The 19,945-nt window shown below is 50.1% G+C and overlaps 1 protein-coding gene across 5 annotated transcripts in view; it reads right to left on the bottom strand.

Moving 5' to 3' along the window:
- Positions 1-15,567, bottom strand: part of MICALL2 (MICAL like 2) — a 35,668-nt gene extending 20,101 nt beyond the window's left edge. The window contains exons 1-3 of one of the 5 annotated variants that reach the window (XM_006030698.3): positions 15,368-15,567; positions 6,903-6,951; positions 1,348-1,489 (exon numbers count right to left, since the gene is read on the bottom strand). In XM_006030698.3, coding sequence (XP_006030760.1) covers positions 1,348-1,489; positions 6,903-6,951; positions 15,368-15,510 — 334 coding nt within the window. In that variant the 5' untranslated portion in view covers positions 15,511-15,567. Of the gene's footprint in view, positions 1-1,347; positions 1,490-6,902; positions 6,952-13,285; positions 13,608-13,819; positions 13,900-15,367 lie in introns of those variants that run through there. The other 4 variants (XM_025212372.1, XM_025212371.1, XM_025212374.1 and 1 more) reach the window with 4 other exon arrangements.
- Between the last annotated feature and the right edge of the window lie 4,378 nt (positions 15,568-19,945).

Here is a 19,945-nt window from a genome sequence, read left to right as displayed (position 1 = left end):
GTAAAGCTTGCTTGGCTTGGGGAGGATGAGGCTTTTTATACTGGTACAAAGCACAACTGTGCTAACACAACTGCATCCACAAAGCACTTAGCCAGCACTCCCAGGCAGCAAAGTACTCCTGGAGTAGATAAGGCCTTCCTTTAAGTCAGTAAGTTGTTGCCCCTTTGTAAGTAAAGCTCTGAACTTGTGCAGCAACCAGGGTCCTGGTGCTTGCACTACACCTCTCCAGTCTCCCACCCCCTGCTAGGTGTGCAGGGTTTGTTTTTTAAACCCACATGCCAGAGAGATGGATTTTAGAGCTCAATGGAAACAATGAAGATGTAAAAATTGAGGGTCAAAAATACTGAACTTTTAGAATTAGAGAGAAAGGCTCAAGCCACAAAGTCTGAACTGAAGTGTAGAGTTCAGACCCTGCCTCTTCCCTCACCTGCCCGCTGGCACTGCCCAAATTCAGTGGGTTTCAAACCAAGGTTCTGGCTCGGTTTAACCTGGGGCAGCTGACAGAGGAAGCGATGCAGCCGGTGACGGTGCTCTCCCCCAGAGAGTCATAAAGAAGTAGGGCTGGAAGGGAGCTCTGGAGGTCATCTAGCCCAACCCCTTGCCTGAAGCAGGATCATCCCTATCCAAACCATCCCATGCTCCTCCATCATCTGGTGGGCAACCGTAAATCCTCTGGATCATGGCATATGTGCAAGATGGGTTTATCAGGCACCTGACTAGATCTCATCTAGCCTCTTAGTCAAACTACTGGCAACCCTGAGCCAACACAAGGCATACTCCCTTCCCCTGTACGCTCACTACTTTCTACCTTTCCTCTCACTCCTCCTCTCCCACTGCCATTGGCCCTCCCCCACAGCTCTACACACCTACTCATATACACGCTCATCCTTCCCAGCTGGTGCCGGTTCGTTCCCTCCCCACTGTCCAGTTCCCTAATCCAGAAACCACCATGTGCTTCCATTACACTGAACCAGTGCTGTAAACCCTACTGCCTCAGTCCTTCCCGAACTATGTAGAGAGAAGATGGACACCTGCCAGGGCCTGGTTTACCTATGCCTTCCTTAGCCCAAAGACAGATTTTGCACCCTGAGAGTCCCTAGCTTCCCTTCACAGAAGAGTCAGTCTGAGGACTAGCGAACACTCAGTCCGGGCATCAGAACAGACTCAGCTCTCCTTAGCTCCTGTTTCTGCATGGATGGTGCATGTACAAAGGCAAAAAAGATTGTCTTTGTTTGTCCACCTGATCTGCTGGACGGCTGACAGCTTTCCCTCTCCAGACTTCTGGGAGTGGATGTGAGCACAAGGGGGTCCAGAAGACCCAGCAAAGCAGGGGGAGCAGGTACTCACTAGGCGATCGTCCATGGAAATAGTTATAATACTGGGAGACGTATGTGAGGATGCTCAGCCTGTCGGGCACCTTCAGCGCTACCATATCCTCAGCGTCCAGCAAGGCAGGGATCCCCAGCTGCTCTTCAGCCACTTGAAATGCCTGCAGTGGGAACACAGGGAGCAAGGGTCTGTCCCAGCACAGTCAATGGAGATGCTCTATGGCAGGAGAAACCAACTCAAGGCAAAGCAGCACCAGACCAAATAGAGCCCTCCTGGAAGAGAGCTCTACTGAGGAACAGCTGCACTAGCTTAACTCCTACATCACGCGGCTGTTACAGGAGCCAGCTGAGTCATGGCTTCCAGCCATGAAACAGAGACAGGCAGAAAGCCAAAAATCCTGCCTGCCAAGCTGGTCTTAACTTGCTTCATCAGAACTCACCTGGGTTTCCCCTGCTCTTCCTTCCGTCTGTCTCCGTTTGCATTTGCACATGGGCAAGAGGTGGGATCAAGGCCCAGGAGAAAAAGACATGGCAGCCCAGGTTTCCAAGCAGGGCTTGCCCATTTCCAGCCTACCTGGGATGCTCCCAGTGGCAGTAAGGTGGCAAGTGACTGCACTTGGCACTTACTAGGTCTTTAATTTCCAAAGCATTTTACAACCATTGCACCTCCAGCAAAGGGCATGCGATCCCCTATCTGATAGTGGGAAAACTCCAGGCTGTAAAATGAAGCCGCATGTCCAAGGTCACAGGAGGAGCCAGTTTTAGAGGCAGGATAAGCATGATGTTTTTGCTGGCTCCCCAGTCTACGTTCAGATCACGCAGTTGTCAGTAATACCAGCCACTTCTGGACTGTCAAACATACAAGGCATTTAGGACAAAAATTCTCCCCAGGGCTACCCTAGGCACTGCTGCCACTGGACAAAGGCAAGGTAAGCAGCAAGGAGCTACTTTCTTCCAAGACTGAAGAGGAGACTTTATTAGAGTAAGGAAGAGAGTAATCTGCCTAGGGCCACTCTGACTCTTTCAGATTCACTTGGCTTTTGCCAAGGTCCTTCTCCAGCCCTCTTCCTCCCTGGTTTCCCAGGAACTGTTTCCCCTTCAAAATACCAGTATGTCAGCGTGATAGCAGCACTCCAGAGAACACAGACGTGGGAAGGAGACAGCAGAGAGCAAGAGTGAAAGCGTTAAAGACACTCATTCTGTTGGAGCCCTTCTTGTCTGAACTTGGACACAAGAATATAATGGGCCTGATGTATAAGCCAATGACCCCTGTTTAGAAGAAACAAACAGCCACTATGCTTCAGTATTAGAATTATCATTTTTTCCACTGGGTCTCTCCAAGAACACTCTTAACTATAAGGATGTAGAACAGGCTTCCAGTCAATTAGCTGTGGCAGTGTCACCCTGGCCCGCAGCCCAGCCTGGCACATGGCTCTCTTCTTGCAACCAGGTAGAAGTGCTGTTAATGTACAGTTTGGATGGCTCCCGCATTAGTCCCAGCTGTGTTTGACCACTCCCATCTTCTCCTTGGATTCAGGGTATTCTCCGTATGCTTGAAGGAATGCTCTGTGGCCATGGGCTGCAAAGACCCTGTGCCCTGCTGGGTATAGGAGAACCGCCCAGACTTTCCCAGCAGGCAGGTGCATGCTTGTGGCGTACAAAAGAAGGTGCAGATGCAACTGGGTTTATGAGAAATAAATCCAAGTGTTACAGGAATACAATTTTGCTCCCTAGAAACTGGGCCTTTGACTTTCTCACTGCCATCATTCCCTGCAGCCCATGAAAGTTCTCCATCCTAGTACCAAGGTCTGCAATGCAGTGGACATTAATGGAGACAAGTGGGGGTTAAACAACCACCAACACCTACACCTACAAACACGCACTGTTTTTACCAGTAGAGTTCAAGGACTTTTACTAGGGAAATAAGTGCCAATATTCAAATTTCGCGAAGCGGGCGGTAATATAACTTGCCAGGCCAATGACAGAGCTGGGCGTAGAGCCTAGGTCTCCCAAGTCCCTGTCTGGTGCTGTATGCGTTACTCCTGTCCGTCTCCCAAAAGGAGCAAAGGAAAGCAAACAAATAAATGTCTTCAGTCTTCCTTCTCTCTCTCTTTTTTTTTTTTTTTTTTTTTTTTTTTTTTTTTTTGAGTTCCAGGGACAAAAGCAGCACCCCCCCTTGGCATTGGATGAACAAAAAAATCCTTCCTCAGCTCAAAACCTTATATGGCAAGTTTCAGCCTGGAATGGATTTTTCCAGTTGAGCAATAAAGTCCCTGAAAAAGACGTCTTTGAGCAGCAGAAGCTGAACAATAGCAGATGAAAATACTCTGCAAAAAATCAGACCCTTCCCCGTCCCATGAATAGTCACAAAATCCAAGAACACAGGCAGAAAAAAGTCAGGCAGGCAGGAAGGGTTGAGAGGGAGGGATAAAAGGCAACTTGGAGCCCTGTTATCACAAGGGGCATGTTAAAAATGTTATTGGAGGAGAGAGACAGGTAGTTAACCGTGTTCATCTGAAGTCAGGCAGAAGGCACAACAGATTTGCAACTTATGGACTAATCCAAATCAGAGATGCATAAGCTTTTGTAAGCAGCAGCTTACTTTCTGATGAAGTAAGCCACTGCTTATGCATCTCTGTTTCAGTTAGTCTACACTGGAGGGGAGAGCCTGAATCAATTAAGCCTACCTTGGGTCATCTCCCTAGCACAGGTAACCAACAGCAGCGAAACCACAGTGACAGGGACAGCTAACCAGTGAAGGAAGGAAGAGGACAGATGAAAGAGAGGATGCTAAGGAGACCAACGCTAAGGAACAGAGAAAGATGGATACATCCTGGAAGCGAGAGGGAGATGGCACGGAGAACACAGAAGCATTTCCATTAACAGAACCAACTGTGGTGGCTTCTACAGTTCATTTCACAAGACAGATAGACAGCACAGCTACCCAACAAAATGGGAAAGATCAGCCATACATAGGAAGTTACTAGTTCTCCAGTGCTTCAAAGCATCCTTCCCAAGACCCAGCCCTCTGGGCAGACAACCCACCCACAACTGCCCAGTGCCCTGGCATCCAGGCATCCAGATGTGAATGCAAACTGTGGAGCTGCAGCTGTTTCAGGTGCCTCTGTGAAGCAGAGGCTGGTACCCAGGCACTCCCAATGAGCGAGGTGTGAACGGGGATAAAAAAAACAGAAAGGGAGAGCGAGGCGGTCACAGGAAGAGGAGGGCTAAGATGGTGAAACAAAAGGACAACGATGTCCCATCTCATGCAACCCCCGAGTGCTGATGGTGCCCTGTCGAGAACTGCTGCAGACTGGATATTCTCCAAATGTACTAGCCCGCTCTTAACAGGTCTCCTCCAGTTCTTCTTTCCACAATCTAGTGCAGGGCTGGGCAAAATGCGGCCCGGGGACAGAATGGCCTGGCGGGCCACATCCAATCTGGCCCACAGGGCCCCTAAAAATTTAGAAAATTAATATTTATCTGCCCCTGGCTGCCTGTCATGCGGCCTACTGTGGCTTGCCAGAACTCAGTAAGTGGCCCTCCACCTGAAATAATTGCCCGCCCCTGATCTAGTGTTACAGCCCTTCCCATCTATCCTCAGAATACAGACAAAAAGGCCACCTCTTTCTTTTCTCCACCAAGAGGAGGGGGGAGAGGGACACAATGCGATGCCTAAAATCCAAATTAAAAACAAAAAAAATCTGAATTAAAAACAAAAATATCCCCCAGCCTCTGTCAGTTTTGCTCCGAGCGAGAGGCTTGGCTACGCCTTATCAGCCAGCCACACACTCCCTCCCTTCACACCATGGCTTTCACACTCTCTTGCTCCGTCCCTCCCATGCACAACACCCCTTGTGCTCACACCCTGTTCATAGCACAGGGGGGTGGGGGGGGAGATCTAAAAAAAAGGTGGGTGAGAATATAGGGACAGAGTCACTGGCCCTACACAGCAACCAGGAAAGCACTGCTGCACTTCCAGATGCAGAGCTCGTGTCAGCCAGCAAGTGGTTAAAAGGACTCAGGCTCCTTAAACTCTGAAGAGAACAAGCTGCGGGTTTGTTCCTATCCCAGCTCGCTCCAAGGGACCGATAGGCAGCATGGGCTGGTGCCAGGCAGCAACAGCTGAACCCTCATCCTCTCTTTTTCTGGGGAAGGAAGGGAAAATTCCTTTCTTCAATCGCTCATCCCACGCTTGGCTCCTGACTCCAGCGCAGGGAGTGGGTGGGTGGCCTGAGATCCAGCCCTCCCTGGAGGGACAACGGAAGCTGCAGAGCCATCCTGAAGTAGCACATTTGTGAAAGCCAGGGGCCCCAGGACTTCACTGCCTCTCAGCAGCTCATAACTGTGCAGGGCTCAGGGTGCAGAGAGGTAACAGGAACCATCTCAGACTACCTCAAACCCCACTCTTGTTTTCAGGAAACAGCACATGGTCAGGATATTAAAGCCTCTCCCTCAACCTCCAGCCTTTTTGCCTTGGTCTCTGGAGCCTCCCCTCCCAGGCAGGCAGAATCCCTGTTCTGCCCCCAGCAAGGAAGTCAACATTTGCCCTACAGACACCTTGGGGACAAGAAGGCCACCATCCCCACAAAGCCTCTTTGGGACGTGGAGCGGGAGCAAGTCAACTCAGAGGGGACAGGAAGAGGACTCCTTGTAGCAGTATTTCTATTAAATAGCCAGCAACAGGGGAGAGCTCAATCATCCCTTTATTTTTCTGGGACACCTCCCATTCTCCTGCCCTCACCTGATGATTTCCACCATCTCTGAAGGCCCTGACATATCACAGCTACTTTCTACCTGAAGCCAACTCACTGCCAGGGCCAGGCTGGGGTTACAGGATTATTGTCCCGCCTCCTTCTCCCCCACTACCCCAACCCCACCCCATTATACAGTGGCAACCCCAGGAGCACAGCCCTAAAAGATGTGGACTCATGGAGCATCAATGCACACTGCCACTAAGCCACCAGGCTGGCCTTGTTCTCATCACCACATTCAAGGCTCTTCCTCTTCTGGTTGCAATTGTGTCTGTGGCCATGTCAGATGCAGGGAGCTGAATGAAACGTGGCATTTCTTAAATGACTTTCATCCAAGGATCTTGGCAAGCAGCATAGGAAAGCTTCCCCCCTGCAAGAGGAGCCACTGAGGATGGAGCAATCCATAGTATGTTGCACTGCACAAGCTGTTCCCCTTTTCACTGTTAATGGAGGGCTGGCAGAGCGCTCTGCTCCACGTAAACCAGATACAGCAATGCAGTGGCTCCCCTAAAAACCTAGTTCCCACACACAGGTACCAATACACAGCCAGTAAAGAAACCTAAATGGCTGCCGGGTACTTTAAAATAGCCAGATCACTTTAGCAACCATTTTCAAACAGCAAATTAGATGCATACAGAATGAGCCAAAGTGGTTGGAAGCACGTCATGCTCAATGTAGTTCATGTGTCAAGTTTGCTAGTTAACTGGAATCTGATCTATGCATGGGTAAGCATTCAAAGCACCCCATGCTACAGGGCAAAACAGTCCGGGACAGACCATGCCAGGGGTAATAACAGGCATAAAGGGTCAACGCCACTTACCAACTTGTTGTTCTCATAAATGTTCTCTTTGCTGAGGGAGTTGAAGTTTCTGCAACACAGAAAAAGGAGAAAGGCTTTATTTTGGTGATCCAGAGTGCCCTGCCTCAATGCCAGCTTCCCATGCCCCTTGGAGTCCGATTCACTGGGAGATGGCCTGGGAGATGAACCCCAGCAGGTTTTATCCACGATTCCAGATGGACAAGGACCTGCAACAGGGAGCTCTCATGAGGACAACGGTGTTCGGTGGAACCTGCCAGCACAGCCATCTGCAAGAACATTTCTGGCTCACCCTGCCATCCAGTGCCTGCTTCCTTACCCTCAGGCATGCAGAGGGGGGCTATGCCAAGCCCCTGTATAAAGTCAAGGGTTCTGCAGCAAGAGAGAGAGGTGAAGACTTCCTTCATCCCTTCATAGAGCCCTGGCTCCTTCCCCATGCCACCACAGACACCTGAGGCCAGACAGATCACAGCATCTGCCAGGAACAGCACTTCCCAAAACAGTGGCACATAGGTCCCTGTCCCTCCCTCAGACTTGCCAGTCCCTGACCGACTTCCTACATCAGAGGAGGCTTGACTGTGGTGCTCCCTTCTTCAAGGCTTTGCTCGAACGGTTGCAAATCTCATGAACTTCTTGAGACCACAGGAGTCATGTACATCATAGAAGCAGCTGGTCCAACTTGGTCCACTTAGATTAGACTAAAAAAGCATCAGTCAATCTGGTGATCTCATTCACATCCACCAATGAAGTCACTCAGCCCAGATGCAGACACTAACCTATCTGATTCCAGGTTTGTAACCAGTCGCTTAAGAAGTGCCATACAGTGTCAAACCAGTGGACTATCTAGCCCACTATTCTGTCTCTAACACTGGCAGAAATGGATGCTGTAGAGGCAGAGCACTGAATCGGATACCTCTAGGATGATGTATCCCCTATTCAATATGCTCCCTGGCATCTACCATAGTTCTTACGCACTACCACTAGGACATTATGGGGTTGCAGAACTAAAGCAAAATATTTACAGCGGAGAGGACACGTGAATTAATCAGGAGGGTAAAAAGAAGAAATATTCGTGTGACTTTTTTTGCAGTTATAAACCAATTGCTTGGATTTCCTCAAGCTCTTAATCAGCCTCCTTTTAAAAAAAACACCATCCATTTTCCATCTAACTTCAAGGGAACAAAGCACAACCACGTGAGAAATCCAGGATAAAGCTTACTCCCAATTCATGGTACGAATATACAAGTTTGCCCCACAACACAAGATCCTTTGCACAAACTTTACTGAAAATAAGGGATAAGCTGTGTTCCTTATTTACTTAATACAGAACGTGGGTCATTAAGCACCAAATAAGAGAGGTTTATTAATAAGTGAAAAGCAATGGCCTTGTTCCAAAGAGGCAGCAAGATTCATCCTTCAGTGAACAGAGGTTTGAAAACAGCCAATCATTTATTTCAGATTTCAAAATGATCCAACTACATTTTCTTTGAAATCATTTCCTTTCATCAGTGCCACAAACTGTCACCATATCTCTGCTCAACACGTCTAGATCAAGAATGCCTATTTCCATGGCACAGCTGAGCAATCACCCATGGGAACTGGTAAGCTGAATGGAGTGAGAACCACTGAAGAAATCCCAATTATAAAATCAGGCAAGACTTACAAAGCCATTCCCCTCTCTCCTTGTCCAAATGGACTCCTGACTTGAGACTCATTATTATTATTTTCATTATTCCATTGTCTTGAGGCAGGAAGTCCCAACACATCATGACAGTCATTAAAATCATCCTGGTTCATCCCAGACAAACCAATCAAAACCATCTTCCCATTATCAAGGAAGGGTATTTTTGTGCCTAAAAGCTTGTCCAACATCTCTCCTTATTACTGAGTTGGTCCAATAAAAGATATTACCAAATACATCTTGCTTCTTGCATATTCCCTGGACCATTACAGCTACAGCAGCACTATCAGACTATCATTCATGTCCCTGGGAAAAAGAACTTGGGTGGGCCATGGGTACAACTTTAACACCCCGCATGCATGGGCAGTTCCATACCATGCGTGATGCCAGCGCGAAGAGCTAGCTCTCCCTTCCCTGCAGGCTGGTCGCTACTCACAATCAAAGAGCCACATGGATACATTTAGGTTAAACACTAAAGGGAAACTTTCCCTAACAGCAGAATCTGTCAGACCAGATTAATCCCCCGAGGGGAGACTTATCACTTGAATCATTTAAGAATACAATGCAGGGAAAAGTCTGGGCCTCACAGGCTTTGGACAAGATGACCTAACAGTTGTTTTCCAAGTCTGGTCTCTCTGTTTTTAAGGACACACAAATTTGGTTTTTAAGGACACTGAGAAAAGAGCAAACAGTAGCAGCTTAAGCATAAGGTCTTTTTGTAGGGAGCCCAGGTAGGCTGGACTGGCAATGGACAGGCACTGCAGCACTGGGACAAATCCAGGTTTTGCTCTGTATCGTTCAACCTGTCTAGGCACAGCTGTGGGGCATGCACAGAAATTACCAGCGCCAGAGGCTTAAAATAGTGCTGAATAAATCAAATTTCAGTCTCAGCTACATTCTGTCCCCTCCACTTCATCCCCTTGCATTTTTGGATAGGGGTGAAGACACTAAGAGTGGGTGAATCAAACTGGGATGCGAGCAAGAGGTAAAAGTTCAGGTCTCTCTAATGAGGGGCATTTAAGAAATCTTCACTTCTCTCTGAACAAAACCTATACAGTGGGGCTGGCTGCTGTTTCCACCTTAAGACCCCCCACAGTTGTTCGTCTCCCTATTGCAGAACAGATCCCTCATCAGCTAGTCACACGAATTAGATGACATATAATATTTCCTCAGGGAGCCGACTTGCTAATGCTCTTTTTAGTCCGTTATAGCAATTGTCCTCTGGATCAATAGACCCGTAATCCTCAGGAAGCAAAGTTAATACAACGGGAAAACTAAACCAGAGCCTGAGATTTCTCCACTGAGAAGAAACGGGCAATTCTGTTAATGGGGAAGGTGGAGAAACATTTGTCCGGCCCTTCAGGAAGTACTGGGGTGGCGAAAGAGAGCAAAAAGGAGTTTGTATGGGGAGCCTGTAGCCACAGCTTTTCCTGAGGGCACAAACTCTTTCCTGAGTAGAGAGGCAGCCTGTGTCCCTGCTCCACATGAGCAATCTGCTGCCACAGCCCTGCCACCTCCACGGGGCTCCAGCTCATCCCGTCTCAGAGTCCCTCCCCGGCACAGGTGTTTCCTTAGGAAGAATCCCAGCTGTTCCTTCAACTCAGCCACAGGATCTACCGACACAGCTACTCGCCGCGACCAAGAGCAGGAAGCTGCCCGTGGGGAAGGTCAGGATGACCTAAGCGGCTTGGCTTTGCGCGTCTTTCTACCTTGCTCCCTAGGAGCAGCAGGCCGTGCTCTGTGCAGCCACGTGCCTATAGCAGCCTGCAGCCCGTTCCATCAGCAGCAGCTTTAGCCTTATGCCACTGCACAGGAGCCCATGCAGACAAGCAGCTTGTGCACACCCACCAGCCCACAACCCTCCCAACCTCTCAGCCACAAAGTCACACACAGGCCAGCTCAAGACCATGTAACTGCAGATGAAAAAGGAGCTGCACACTTTCTGCAAAGCTTTACTTTGCCTCAGGCCTCTGAAAAGCCAAGGTGAGTCCCCTTCTGCAGGTGAAGCACAATTTGCACACCCCTGAACTGCAGTCCATGCCCGCCCTCCAGCCTGCAGAGGACAAAAGGTCAGATCCAGAAAGGGACTGAGATACCCAAGTTCTGCCTAAATCCATAACTGTGATCCAGAAAACCCCCATACGATTCCTGCCAAACCCTGGAGGCACTGAAAGTCCCCAGAGAGCTCCAGATTTGAACTTAAAAGTTCTCCAAATACCTGAAGTCTCAGGTCTCCACATACCCAGAAGCCCTCGGTCTTGATTGCACTGCACAGCTCGACTCCTACTTCACACCAAAGTCCCGTTGGGATCCATGAATGGCGCGTCCCCATCTCTCCCCTGTGGGCTCTACTTGGGAGGCGCTCCTCACTTTGCACAAATACAGTGGCTGCCAATGCCTCTTCCACCTGCATGTGATGGGATGGTGCCACCCCCAGCCCCTCCGGTTGAAGCCTGCTCAGTTATGCAGAAGGATGCAAAATACAGAAACAGCCCTTGGAGCCAGGACTGCAACCCAGGCCTTCCCTCTCGCAGGTGCCCGAGGTAACGAAGAGGCTCCAGTCCTCGTCACTCTTACTCCCTTTCTCAGGGCAACACATCTTCAACTCTTCTAGGTAGAACCAGCCCCAATAGAAAGGGTTGAGAGCGATTGCCCGCACCTTTGGACACCGTGATGTCGAGCACTTGGGATACCTGTGTGAGTCCCCTTGGGCAGAGAGGAGTACCAAACATGTAAGTCTTCCACATCCTGAGTGCACTAACCATGAGGCTATCATGAAAGCAGAAGGACTCTTTACTGTTTTAAAAGAAAAGAGTGCGCCCTGCTCACTAGTTGAAGGAAAGGCCACAGGCATCCCCACCAAGGAGGGCTTAAGTTAGGAATCACTAGTGAAGGAAGGTGCTGGAGACTCAGCAGGGCAGGATTTCAGACCCACCCCATCCTTGGAGTTTCTCTACCACCAGCTCTTGGCAGCTCCACGCAGCACAATCATGTATGCTGCACCCTGCACCCCACACACGTGCAAGGAGCCTGGTCACCAAACTCTAGGCTCTGTGCTCTGCTCGGGCCAAGATGCCCAGGAGGCACTGCGATGTTCAGAGCTGCAGTGCCTCGCTCCCTTCCTGACCCAGCCCAAAGGGAGTTGGTGTCTGGGAGTGCTATCTATGGCTTACTGATTTCAGGGCTGGTAAGCAGGTCATTCAGACAGGCTGGGCAAGTAAAAGCAAATAGTCTGGCTCTGTGTACTGTTAAGCAAACTCACCGTGGCTCTCAAACTCCAGGGTAGTTACCGCCAGGGCCACCCGCACACTAAAGTCAGAAGTCCCCAGGTACAGTCACCTGTGTCTGTCCTACAGCGCTACCCACTCCACTCCTATCTGCAGGATCTACATACAGACCCCTGCTGCCCATGTTTGCCTGATCTCACTCGCTGATGATAACCATGCAAACCTCTCTTGAAGAAGTGCAGGCAACACTCCACTGATCCTCAGTTCCAGTCACCTAATGTTACTCAGCCTTTAGTGTTCAAAGGATGTCAGACCCATTCAAAATTCCCACACAGGGGAAGTCATGCCATTTCACAACCCGGGAAAGAACAATATCCACAGGCTGAAAGGGAGATGGAGGGGAAGAAAGAGCTTAATCAAAACCTTGCCAGCAAAACTTCTCCACAACATCTGGAGCTAATAGAGCTAAAGAGAGAGCTCAGTTCCTTGGTTTTCTGATTTACTTTTTGGTACAGACTGTCAGAAACCCCCAATGTGGCCAATGGCATTGCCTTCAGTGGCCGATGCCAAGGTTATGAACACCACAGCTCGTATCTTAGAAATCATACCAACAAGGAAAGTTCCCTTTCTCTGACAAGCAATCACTTAATACTCTGGCTCTGTTCCTCAGCCATCAATGAACTCAAGCGTCTCTGAGATGCTGTGAAAGGGCATGTTGGGGGAAGATAAGAAGTGCTCCTTTATTGGGATGAAAGGGAACTGAATTTCCTTGTTTGTTCAGCCCTATGTTACCTCTTTATCAAAGTCCAATCTGCCCTAGAGTCCTGGAGTGACTGGGAAACGCAGTTCTGGCCATATACAGCCTGCCATGTGCACTGATAACACAGAACCGACATCAGCTACTTTGAAAGTTATCCTATTCTCCATATGCTCTCTGGCAGGAAACAGGAAGAGTTTAAAAAAGGAGAGAGAAAGATACCAGCCTCCTGCCTGACCTGTGGACTCCAAACCCCAGAATAGAAACAGCTTAACACAAAGGTTCATCAGCTGCTACTCCCCAAGTGTCCTAAAGCAAGCAGCACCCTTTCCTGCATCTCCCACCAGTCCTGAGATGTCATCTGCCTAGGTCGGGAGAGAAAAACCCGGCATTACAACATTCTCCCTGCTGCTGCTGCGGCGACGGTGTTGATCTAAGTGATCTGCATGCACAAGCAAGCTCTGTCGCAAGCATACAGTGCTCTCCAAATACCAGTTATCCCACTCTAGTTTTACTTCCAATGCTTCCAATCCACTTAAATCTCCTACCAGGATTTTTCCCAGAAACGACAGGAGAAATTACTTCAGGGCCCCCCCCCGTGATAAATGACACACAAATGCATGCACAACCCACCTCCCTGCTAGCAATTCACCTGAGAAACGCTCCCGAATGCTTGGGTGGGCTTTACAAACTCTGTTTTACTGGGAATGTGAAGGAATACCTGGGCCATTAGCTCAGAGGTACCTGTGACCACCTACAACCGCAACCGCCAGGTGTTAAAGGCTGGGACTTCCTTCCAGCAGCACTGTGCCCTGCTTCATTGCGTTTCTCTGCTCAAATTCACACAAGCAACACGATGGGAGCTGAAAGGCTTAGCATCATTTACAGCCCTGTGCTCATCTGTCTGAGGAGGGCCACATCTGAAATAAGGTTGGTTGCAGCTGGGCAAAAAGCTTCCAGAAGTTGCTGAACAGCAGTTTAGCAAAAACACAGATGAATCCCAAGGAACATTTTCCAAGTAGCTCTAATGAAGAAGAATATTTAAAGTGCATCTGCCCACCGCTCTAGGCATATAGCCTAAGACTTATACACCACCCCAGTGGACTTTTCACAGAGCCAAGTCCCTGCCTGTAACCCCCGAGTGTCCAGGTTTGCAACGGTGGGACGTGCAAAACCAGCCAGGACTTGGCAAGGCTTTTTGTGAGCGTTTGCTGTTCAAATAAACCCTTCTCCCCATGTTTCCCATCTTACTGACTCCAGATAACAGAACAGAAAGGAAACCTCGGGAGTCATGCAGAGAACCTCTAAGACAGCAAACAAGGAGCTATGGCTGGAGATGCATAGGGCTACGCCAGGGCACCTGATCAAATAAAGGAGAAGAGAGTAAACTGCAGAAAGGGAGCAGGTGAGTGGGTTGTTACTTATGCTACAGCTGTGGCCACTTCACAGCACAGTTCACAGAAATATGAGGTGGGGGGGGGGGACAGGTGGTTGCTTCTTTGGATTTTCATAAGGGAGAACATGCCTGTAGGAGAGATCTCCACATGCAAAACCAAACCAGCAGAGAGCAAGGGAGGCAGAGCTCAAGGACCTGCAGGAAGCCATAATCAAACAACACAAAGCCAGGTGAATATGTCCCTACTCAAGGCCTGAATTAATATTGCAGGGAAACCTTCTTTGTGCCATCTCACTTCGTTCTCCCTCTTCTCCTACCAGCCCCAAAGTAAAAAAGCACCCAGAACACCACAGCATGGGCAGCAGGGGCATAACTAGACTCCTGGCAGCCCCAGGGCAAACTTCTAGCACTTGCCAGAAATAATGATTTTTTGTTGTTGCACTTTGTTTCGTTTTTGGCCCCCCTTTCTGTCCGGGCCCCGGGCAGCCACCCAGTTCACCCATGCCTGATAGGTCCTGCCATGGAAGAGGGACGCATCCCTCTAAAATATTCTCGGGACAACAAGGTGTTAAGCAACTCCCAGCCTTTAGGAAGCGAGCTTCTGTGCACAATGAAGGCAGGGGAGCGGACAGTGCCGTGTCTCATAGGACCAGGCTCTAAATGTGGAAACAAGCAATTTGCAGCCGTCCAGGCGCTGCTAAAACGCTGTCTGGGCCCCTCCTGCCTTAACAAAGAGCTCCTCTGAAAGCAGACACTCTCCCTGTTTCCATGGGGAGGAGGAGAGGTCACAGGCTCTCTCCAAAGCAGCTCCTATAAACTTCCCCGGCAGAGAAGAAGCCTGCCTGGAAAATCCCAGGGCTGTTTTTTAAGTTTTGTTTTTGAAACAGCATCTACTTCCCGGCTAATAAGTGGTGGACTTGCCATTTGGCTCAGCACGGAAAGCAGAGCCTAAGCAAACATTAACTGCAGAAGAAGGAAACATTCCCGGACTGGTGTTTAAACTTGTTTTGCAACAGAAGGGCCGGGGTTTTAAGTGTTTACAGCTCAGCCACGCAGCCTTTCACAACCAGAGCAAGAGGAGAGGGAAAATAAATACATAAGCGTGCAAATGGGAAGAGACAAGCCGTTTGCTGGGAGGTTTTCAGCTCTGCGCTGGCACGGCGCTCGACCAAGGGGTGTCGTCCAGCCCAGGGGGAGCTCAGCACCACCCTGCCCTGTGCCACGCCACGCCGCACGCTGCCAGGTGCTGCCGCATTCAGCCTAAAATCGGGTTACAGACTCTGTTTGAGGGAGGATGGGAAAGAAAGCAGGCAGGGAAGCCAGGGAGCCTCTCCAGGGGCTGCAGGACAGCATCCCCCCGGGTCGGGACCGGGACCGGGACCGGGACCGGGGCCGGGCGGTACTCACAGCAGCTCGGGCCGGTGGTGGTGCAGGATGGCGCAGAAGGCCAGCCCGTCGCGGAACGAGGTGGTCATGTTGGTGATGCTCACGTCCCGGTAGCCCTCGCACTGCTGCTTGCACCACAGCTGCAGGTTCTTGATGGCTGCCATGCTCGTGCCCCCGGGCACCGCACCGCTCTGCTCCGACTCCGGCGCGACTCCGGCTCCGCCCCGCCGCGGGGCGGGCCGCGCGGGGCGCCCAGCGCCTCCCCCGCCTCCGAGCACGGCCCCTGTGCGCACCCAGCCCACTCGTGCTCCGGCCGGGCGCTGCGGAAAGAGAGAGGAGAGACGGGGTGGTGCTCACGCTTCACCTGGCCGAGGTTACTGTGGTTGTCCGCGGCAGTGTTTCATAACCTTTAAAGTAGCAAGTACCCCCTAACTCCTGAAAATGTTAACAAGTATCCCAACACTCAAGTCCCCAGGGGATTTTATATTTGCAGGCTCGTGTTGGAAGAAGAGCTGTGTCCATAAAGCCGGGATATGACAGATGTCTGATCCGGTGTGGGGAGGGTTGCCACCTTTTACACCAGGGGTGCAAGCGCAAGAGGTGATGTTGGCCAAAGATAGGAGGGTTGAACCCAGTGCCGCGCAATGCACAGCGCACCACATTTTTTGCCACAGTTTTGAGAGGGAACGAGGGCGAGAGAGAAAGTGTTGGGGCACCCACATACCCCCTGCCTGTCTTGCATACCCGCAGGGGTACGCATACCACAGGTTGAGAAACTATGGTCTGGGGTGCTTAGAGGGATGATCCTGCCTCAAGCAGGGGCTTGGACTAAAGAGCAGTTCTCACCCTTTTTTTTTGCGCAGGCAGCCCTCGACTTCCGATGCTTCGAGTTGCAACGTTTCGCACTTACAACCACGAACGACGCATGCCCCTGGAGGATGGCGACCGCTGGCAGCATCGGTGGCAGCTAGTGGCAATTGGTGACCACCCGCAGATGCCTCTGGCAGTGTCGGCAGCAGGGGGGGGGGCAAGTGGCGACCACCCGCAAGCGGCGTCAGGGGGTGCACCGCCAATCTCAGGGGGTGCACGTGCACCCACTGCGTGTCGCCATTGCTTATAACGTTTATAAATTGACACCCTGTTTCAACTTTCTGGCATCAGTTTCAACTTTATGACACGCCAGTGAATAAGTTTGCTGTGCCGCCCATCTCCCTGGAAAACACCTGTCCAAACTTCCTTGGGCGCTTTCTTTAAGAAAGCAGACAAGACTCCAGAAAAACCTGCAGCCAGGACTCCTGAGAAAACTCCAGCCAAGAGCCCTTCAAAAAGTCCAGACAAGTCACCTCAAAAAAGTCCTTCCAAATCAATATGATTGTCATTTACAATATAAATATATGACTGTAGCTATATTACTCATCTATAATTGACTCAGTACAACATTCTGGGTTATTTTTGGTGAAAATAGGGTATGGGGCCTTGGTTCAGGAACCAATCCCCCATTTATAACAATTGTTTCCTATGAGAAAATCGGTTCTGAGTTGCAACGTTTCAACTTAAGACGCAGTTTTTAGGAAACAATTGTGTCACAAGTCCGAGGACTACTTGTACTGGGACCCATTGGTAAAGATCAATGGCCAGTCCCGACCCACAGCCCCCTGGCCCTGCCGGTGTCCCTCACTCCCAACCTGCCGGAGGGGTCCCCAGCTGCCCCTGTCCCGCTCAGGCCCGAGTGCAGTGGCTGCGGCGATTCTGGCTCATGCAGGCGGCAGTGGAGCGAGTCCAGCCCCAGCACGGACTGGAGGGAGGAGGAAGGGGGGCCTGTGGCACCCCTGCTGCCCTGGCCTGGGGCTGCCACACCACACCACACCGGGCAGCCTGGTCATGGCCCCTCCTGCCTGCCCCGAGCAGCATCTCCTAGCCACACTGCCCCTGGGGCACAGGCCCCAGAGTCACTGGACCAGCCACACAGCTCCTCCCTCACCCTCTTCGCCTGCCTTCCCCCTGCCCTGATGCAGCCCCCCACAACACACACAGACAGTCCCCAAGCCCTGGACCCCAACCCCTGGACCTCAACCCCCTCTCCCTATATACTTACCTACATCCAGCTGCTGGGGCTGCTCCCACGACACTGCCTGGGTGCATGCAGGCCATGTGCATGTGTGCACACAGATGCACATGCTGCTGCTGCATCCAGTCATGCCAAGCAGCTCCTTGCAGGCTAGACTGCTGCCAGCCTGCCAGGGGAGACCCATGCTTTCCCATGTTCTTCTGGGACTTGCTAGGGACACTTTCAAATATTCTTGAGACCTGATTTTGGGTCACGACCCATGGGCTGAGAAACACTGGACTAAATGACCTCTGGAGGTCCCTTCTAGCCCGACTTCTCTGTGATTCTAGGTGCAGCAGATGGGGAGGGCTCAGGCTCAGGGAAGCAGAGATGTGCAGGCCAGGGATCATACCCCCCTGCTACTCAAGCCACCCTAGGAAAGAACAGTGGTCCCAGGCCATGACTCGCCTTCCCGGCTCCCTGCTGATCTGGGCAAGTGAGCCTCATCTCAGAGGAATGGGCAGGAGCAGAGGGTTGAGCCTGAACTGTATAAAATGCCCTTGCACAAGGGCAGATGGGGCTTTGTGGAGGCAAAGTCTGGAGTTGGCCTCAGACCAGGAGGAGACACGACCACCCCGTAGTGAGCATGTCTGTGTATTCCCTGCTTGTGTAGCTGCTCCTGGTCCTGTTGCCTGGTTGATAATATCCCCGCCAAAACAGTGTATCCTTTGGAAGAACTTGCTTTGGTTTTTCTCATGCTTCTCCAAATAAAATAAAAGCCCCCAGAGACACCCTGGGTGTAATACTTCCAGCCCTGACTTTCCTGCCTTGCATTTTGTTTAACCCTACTCAGCCCCGATGCAGGAAATGGCCAGTGGTGTGTTGAAGAGGAGCCTCAAGCAGATGGCCCCTAGCTTGGGAACTGCTCGGCTCCAGATCAGCTCCTAACTTGGAATCGTAGGATCATGGAGAAGTGGGGCTGGAAGGGACCCAACCTGCAGGTTGGATACCCAACCCAAACCCAACCTGCAGGTTGGATACTCAGCACCATAAAGCCAGAGCTGTAGGCAGTGCTGGCAGATGCAGGATTTCCGTGAAAAATTGGAAGAGGCAGCAGGACACAAAAGTGATTTTGATTAGAGCTGGGAAGTTCCTGGCTTCCAGTGTACTGTACAATTGGACTTAGGACAGTGATTCTCAACCAGGAGGTTGCAGATCCACAGGGTGCCTGGAGATCCTTTCAAGGGTGATGCAGGGTGCCACACAATGTTAGCACTATTAGGTGCATAAACACGATTCACAAGCTAAACCCAGACATATCAGAGGAATCCACAGTGTCAAAAACATTCTGCCCTGCTGTGGTCTTTGTGAGTTCTTTGCAACAGAAAAAATGCTTTATTATTTTTCTGTAGTCAAAAGACAAATTAAAACTAAAAGCTGGCATTTCCCGAAGGCTGCTTAAGAGGTGGAGAACCACTGACTTAGGGGATATGGACTCAGTGGATTGACTGCAATAGCAACATGCAGCTATAGGGCCCAAAACAATTACCCCCTGGATTTTGCGCTGGCATCTACACCAATGCAAAGTGGATAGAAAGTGACTCTTAATAGTGGCTTTGCACTAGTGCAGATAAACGGGGAGCAGTCCAACAGCAAGGCAGGGCTGCAGCCACACATTAAAGCATTGCTCCTCTCACACTTTCACTCAGTGGAATAAGCACCAGTTAAATCCACATACACGGTCCGGATCTGTGTGAGGGAGCTTAAAAGAAATGAGAAGGTTAAAATGGTAGCTCAAGTGGGCAGACTGCTTCCCAGACCCTGCTGCACTAAAGTACAGATGCCAGTAAATCAGAGCAAAGGAGCTACTGAAAGAAGCCCGCCCGCAGATCTGAGCTCCCCAGTGTCAAGTCCAGCAAGAAAACGAATTTCACCATGGGCTACTTACATATGAATTTTAGGCTGTTTTCCCCACAGGGGCAGCACTTACTGACTGGGTCAGGTGCAGTGAAGCACATTGTCAGCTGAGGATCTACCCCGGTGAGCAGCAATAGGGTAAACAGAAGGGACAGAGACCATTAATGATGTTCTACACTATCAATTTAGACAAACAACTCACCATAAATGTACTTGTAGAGCTGACAAAGCAGCAAAGGACACAAGGTAATGCCAGGGATTTTTGTTTTTTTTAAGAGCTGCCTATAAATTAGGTCTAAAGAATTAATAATACATATAATATAATATATTAATGACATTGCTGTGACATGATATGGATAATATACATTAATATATAAATACCTTACAAATAATTCACAACGTATTTTCATTTCATCAACTATCACAGGCCAATGTATTTACTTTATGGTAAGGATTATACATTTCATTATAAATGGCTTGCTGGGCATGTCGGCAACTTTTACATCTCCATTCACATTATTATTAATGGTTTCATGAACCGTAACAGCATAATGATGCACACAATGCAGTATAAATATTTGATGCGGCATCTATAGTCTCCCATCTATCATTTATAACGGGCTACAAAAACATCA

Source organism: Alligator sinensis, unplaced genomic scaffold, assembly GCF_000455745.1.
Source record: "Alligator sinensis unplaced genomic scaffold, ASM45574v1 scaffold1517_1, whole genome shotgun sequence".
Taxonomy (NCBI): domain Eukaryota; kingdom Metazoa; phylum Chordata; order Crocodylia; family Alligatoridae; genus Alligator; species Alligator sinensis.
The sequence above is the reverse complement of the archived record's forward strand: the minus strand, read 5'-3'. Positions and strand labels throughout refer to the sequence as shown.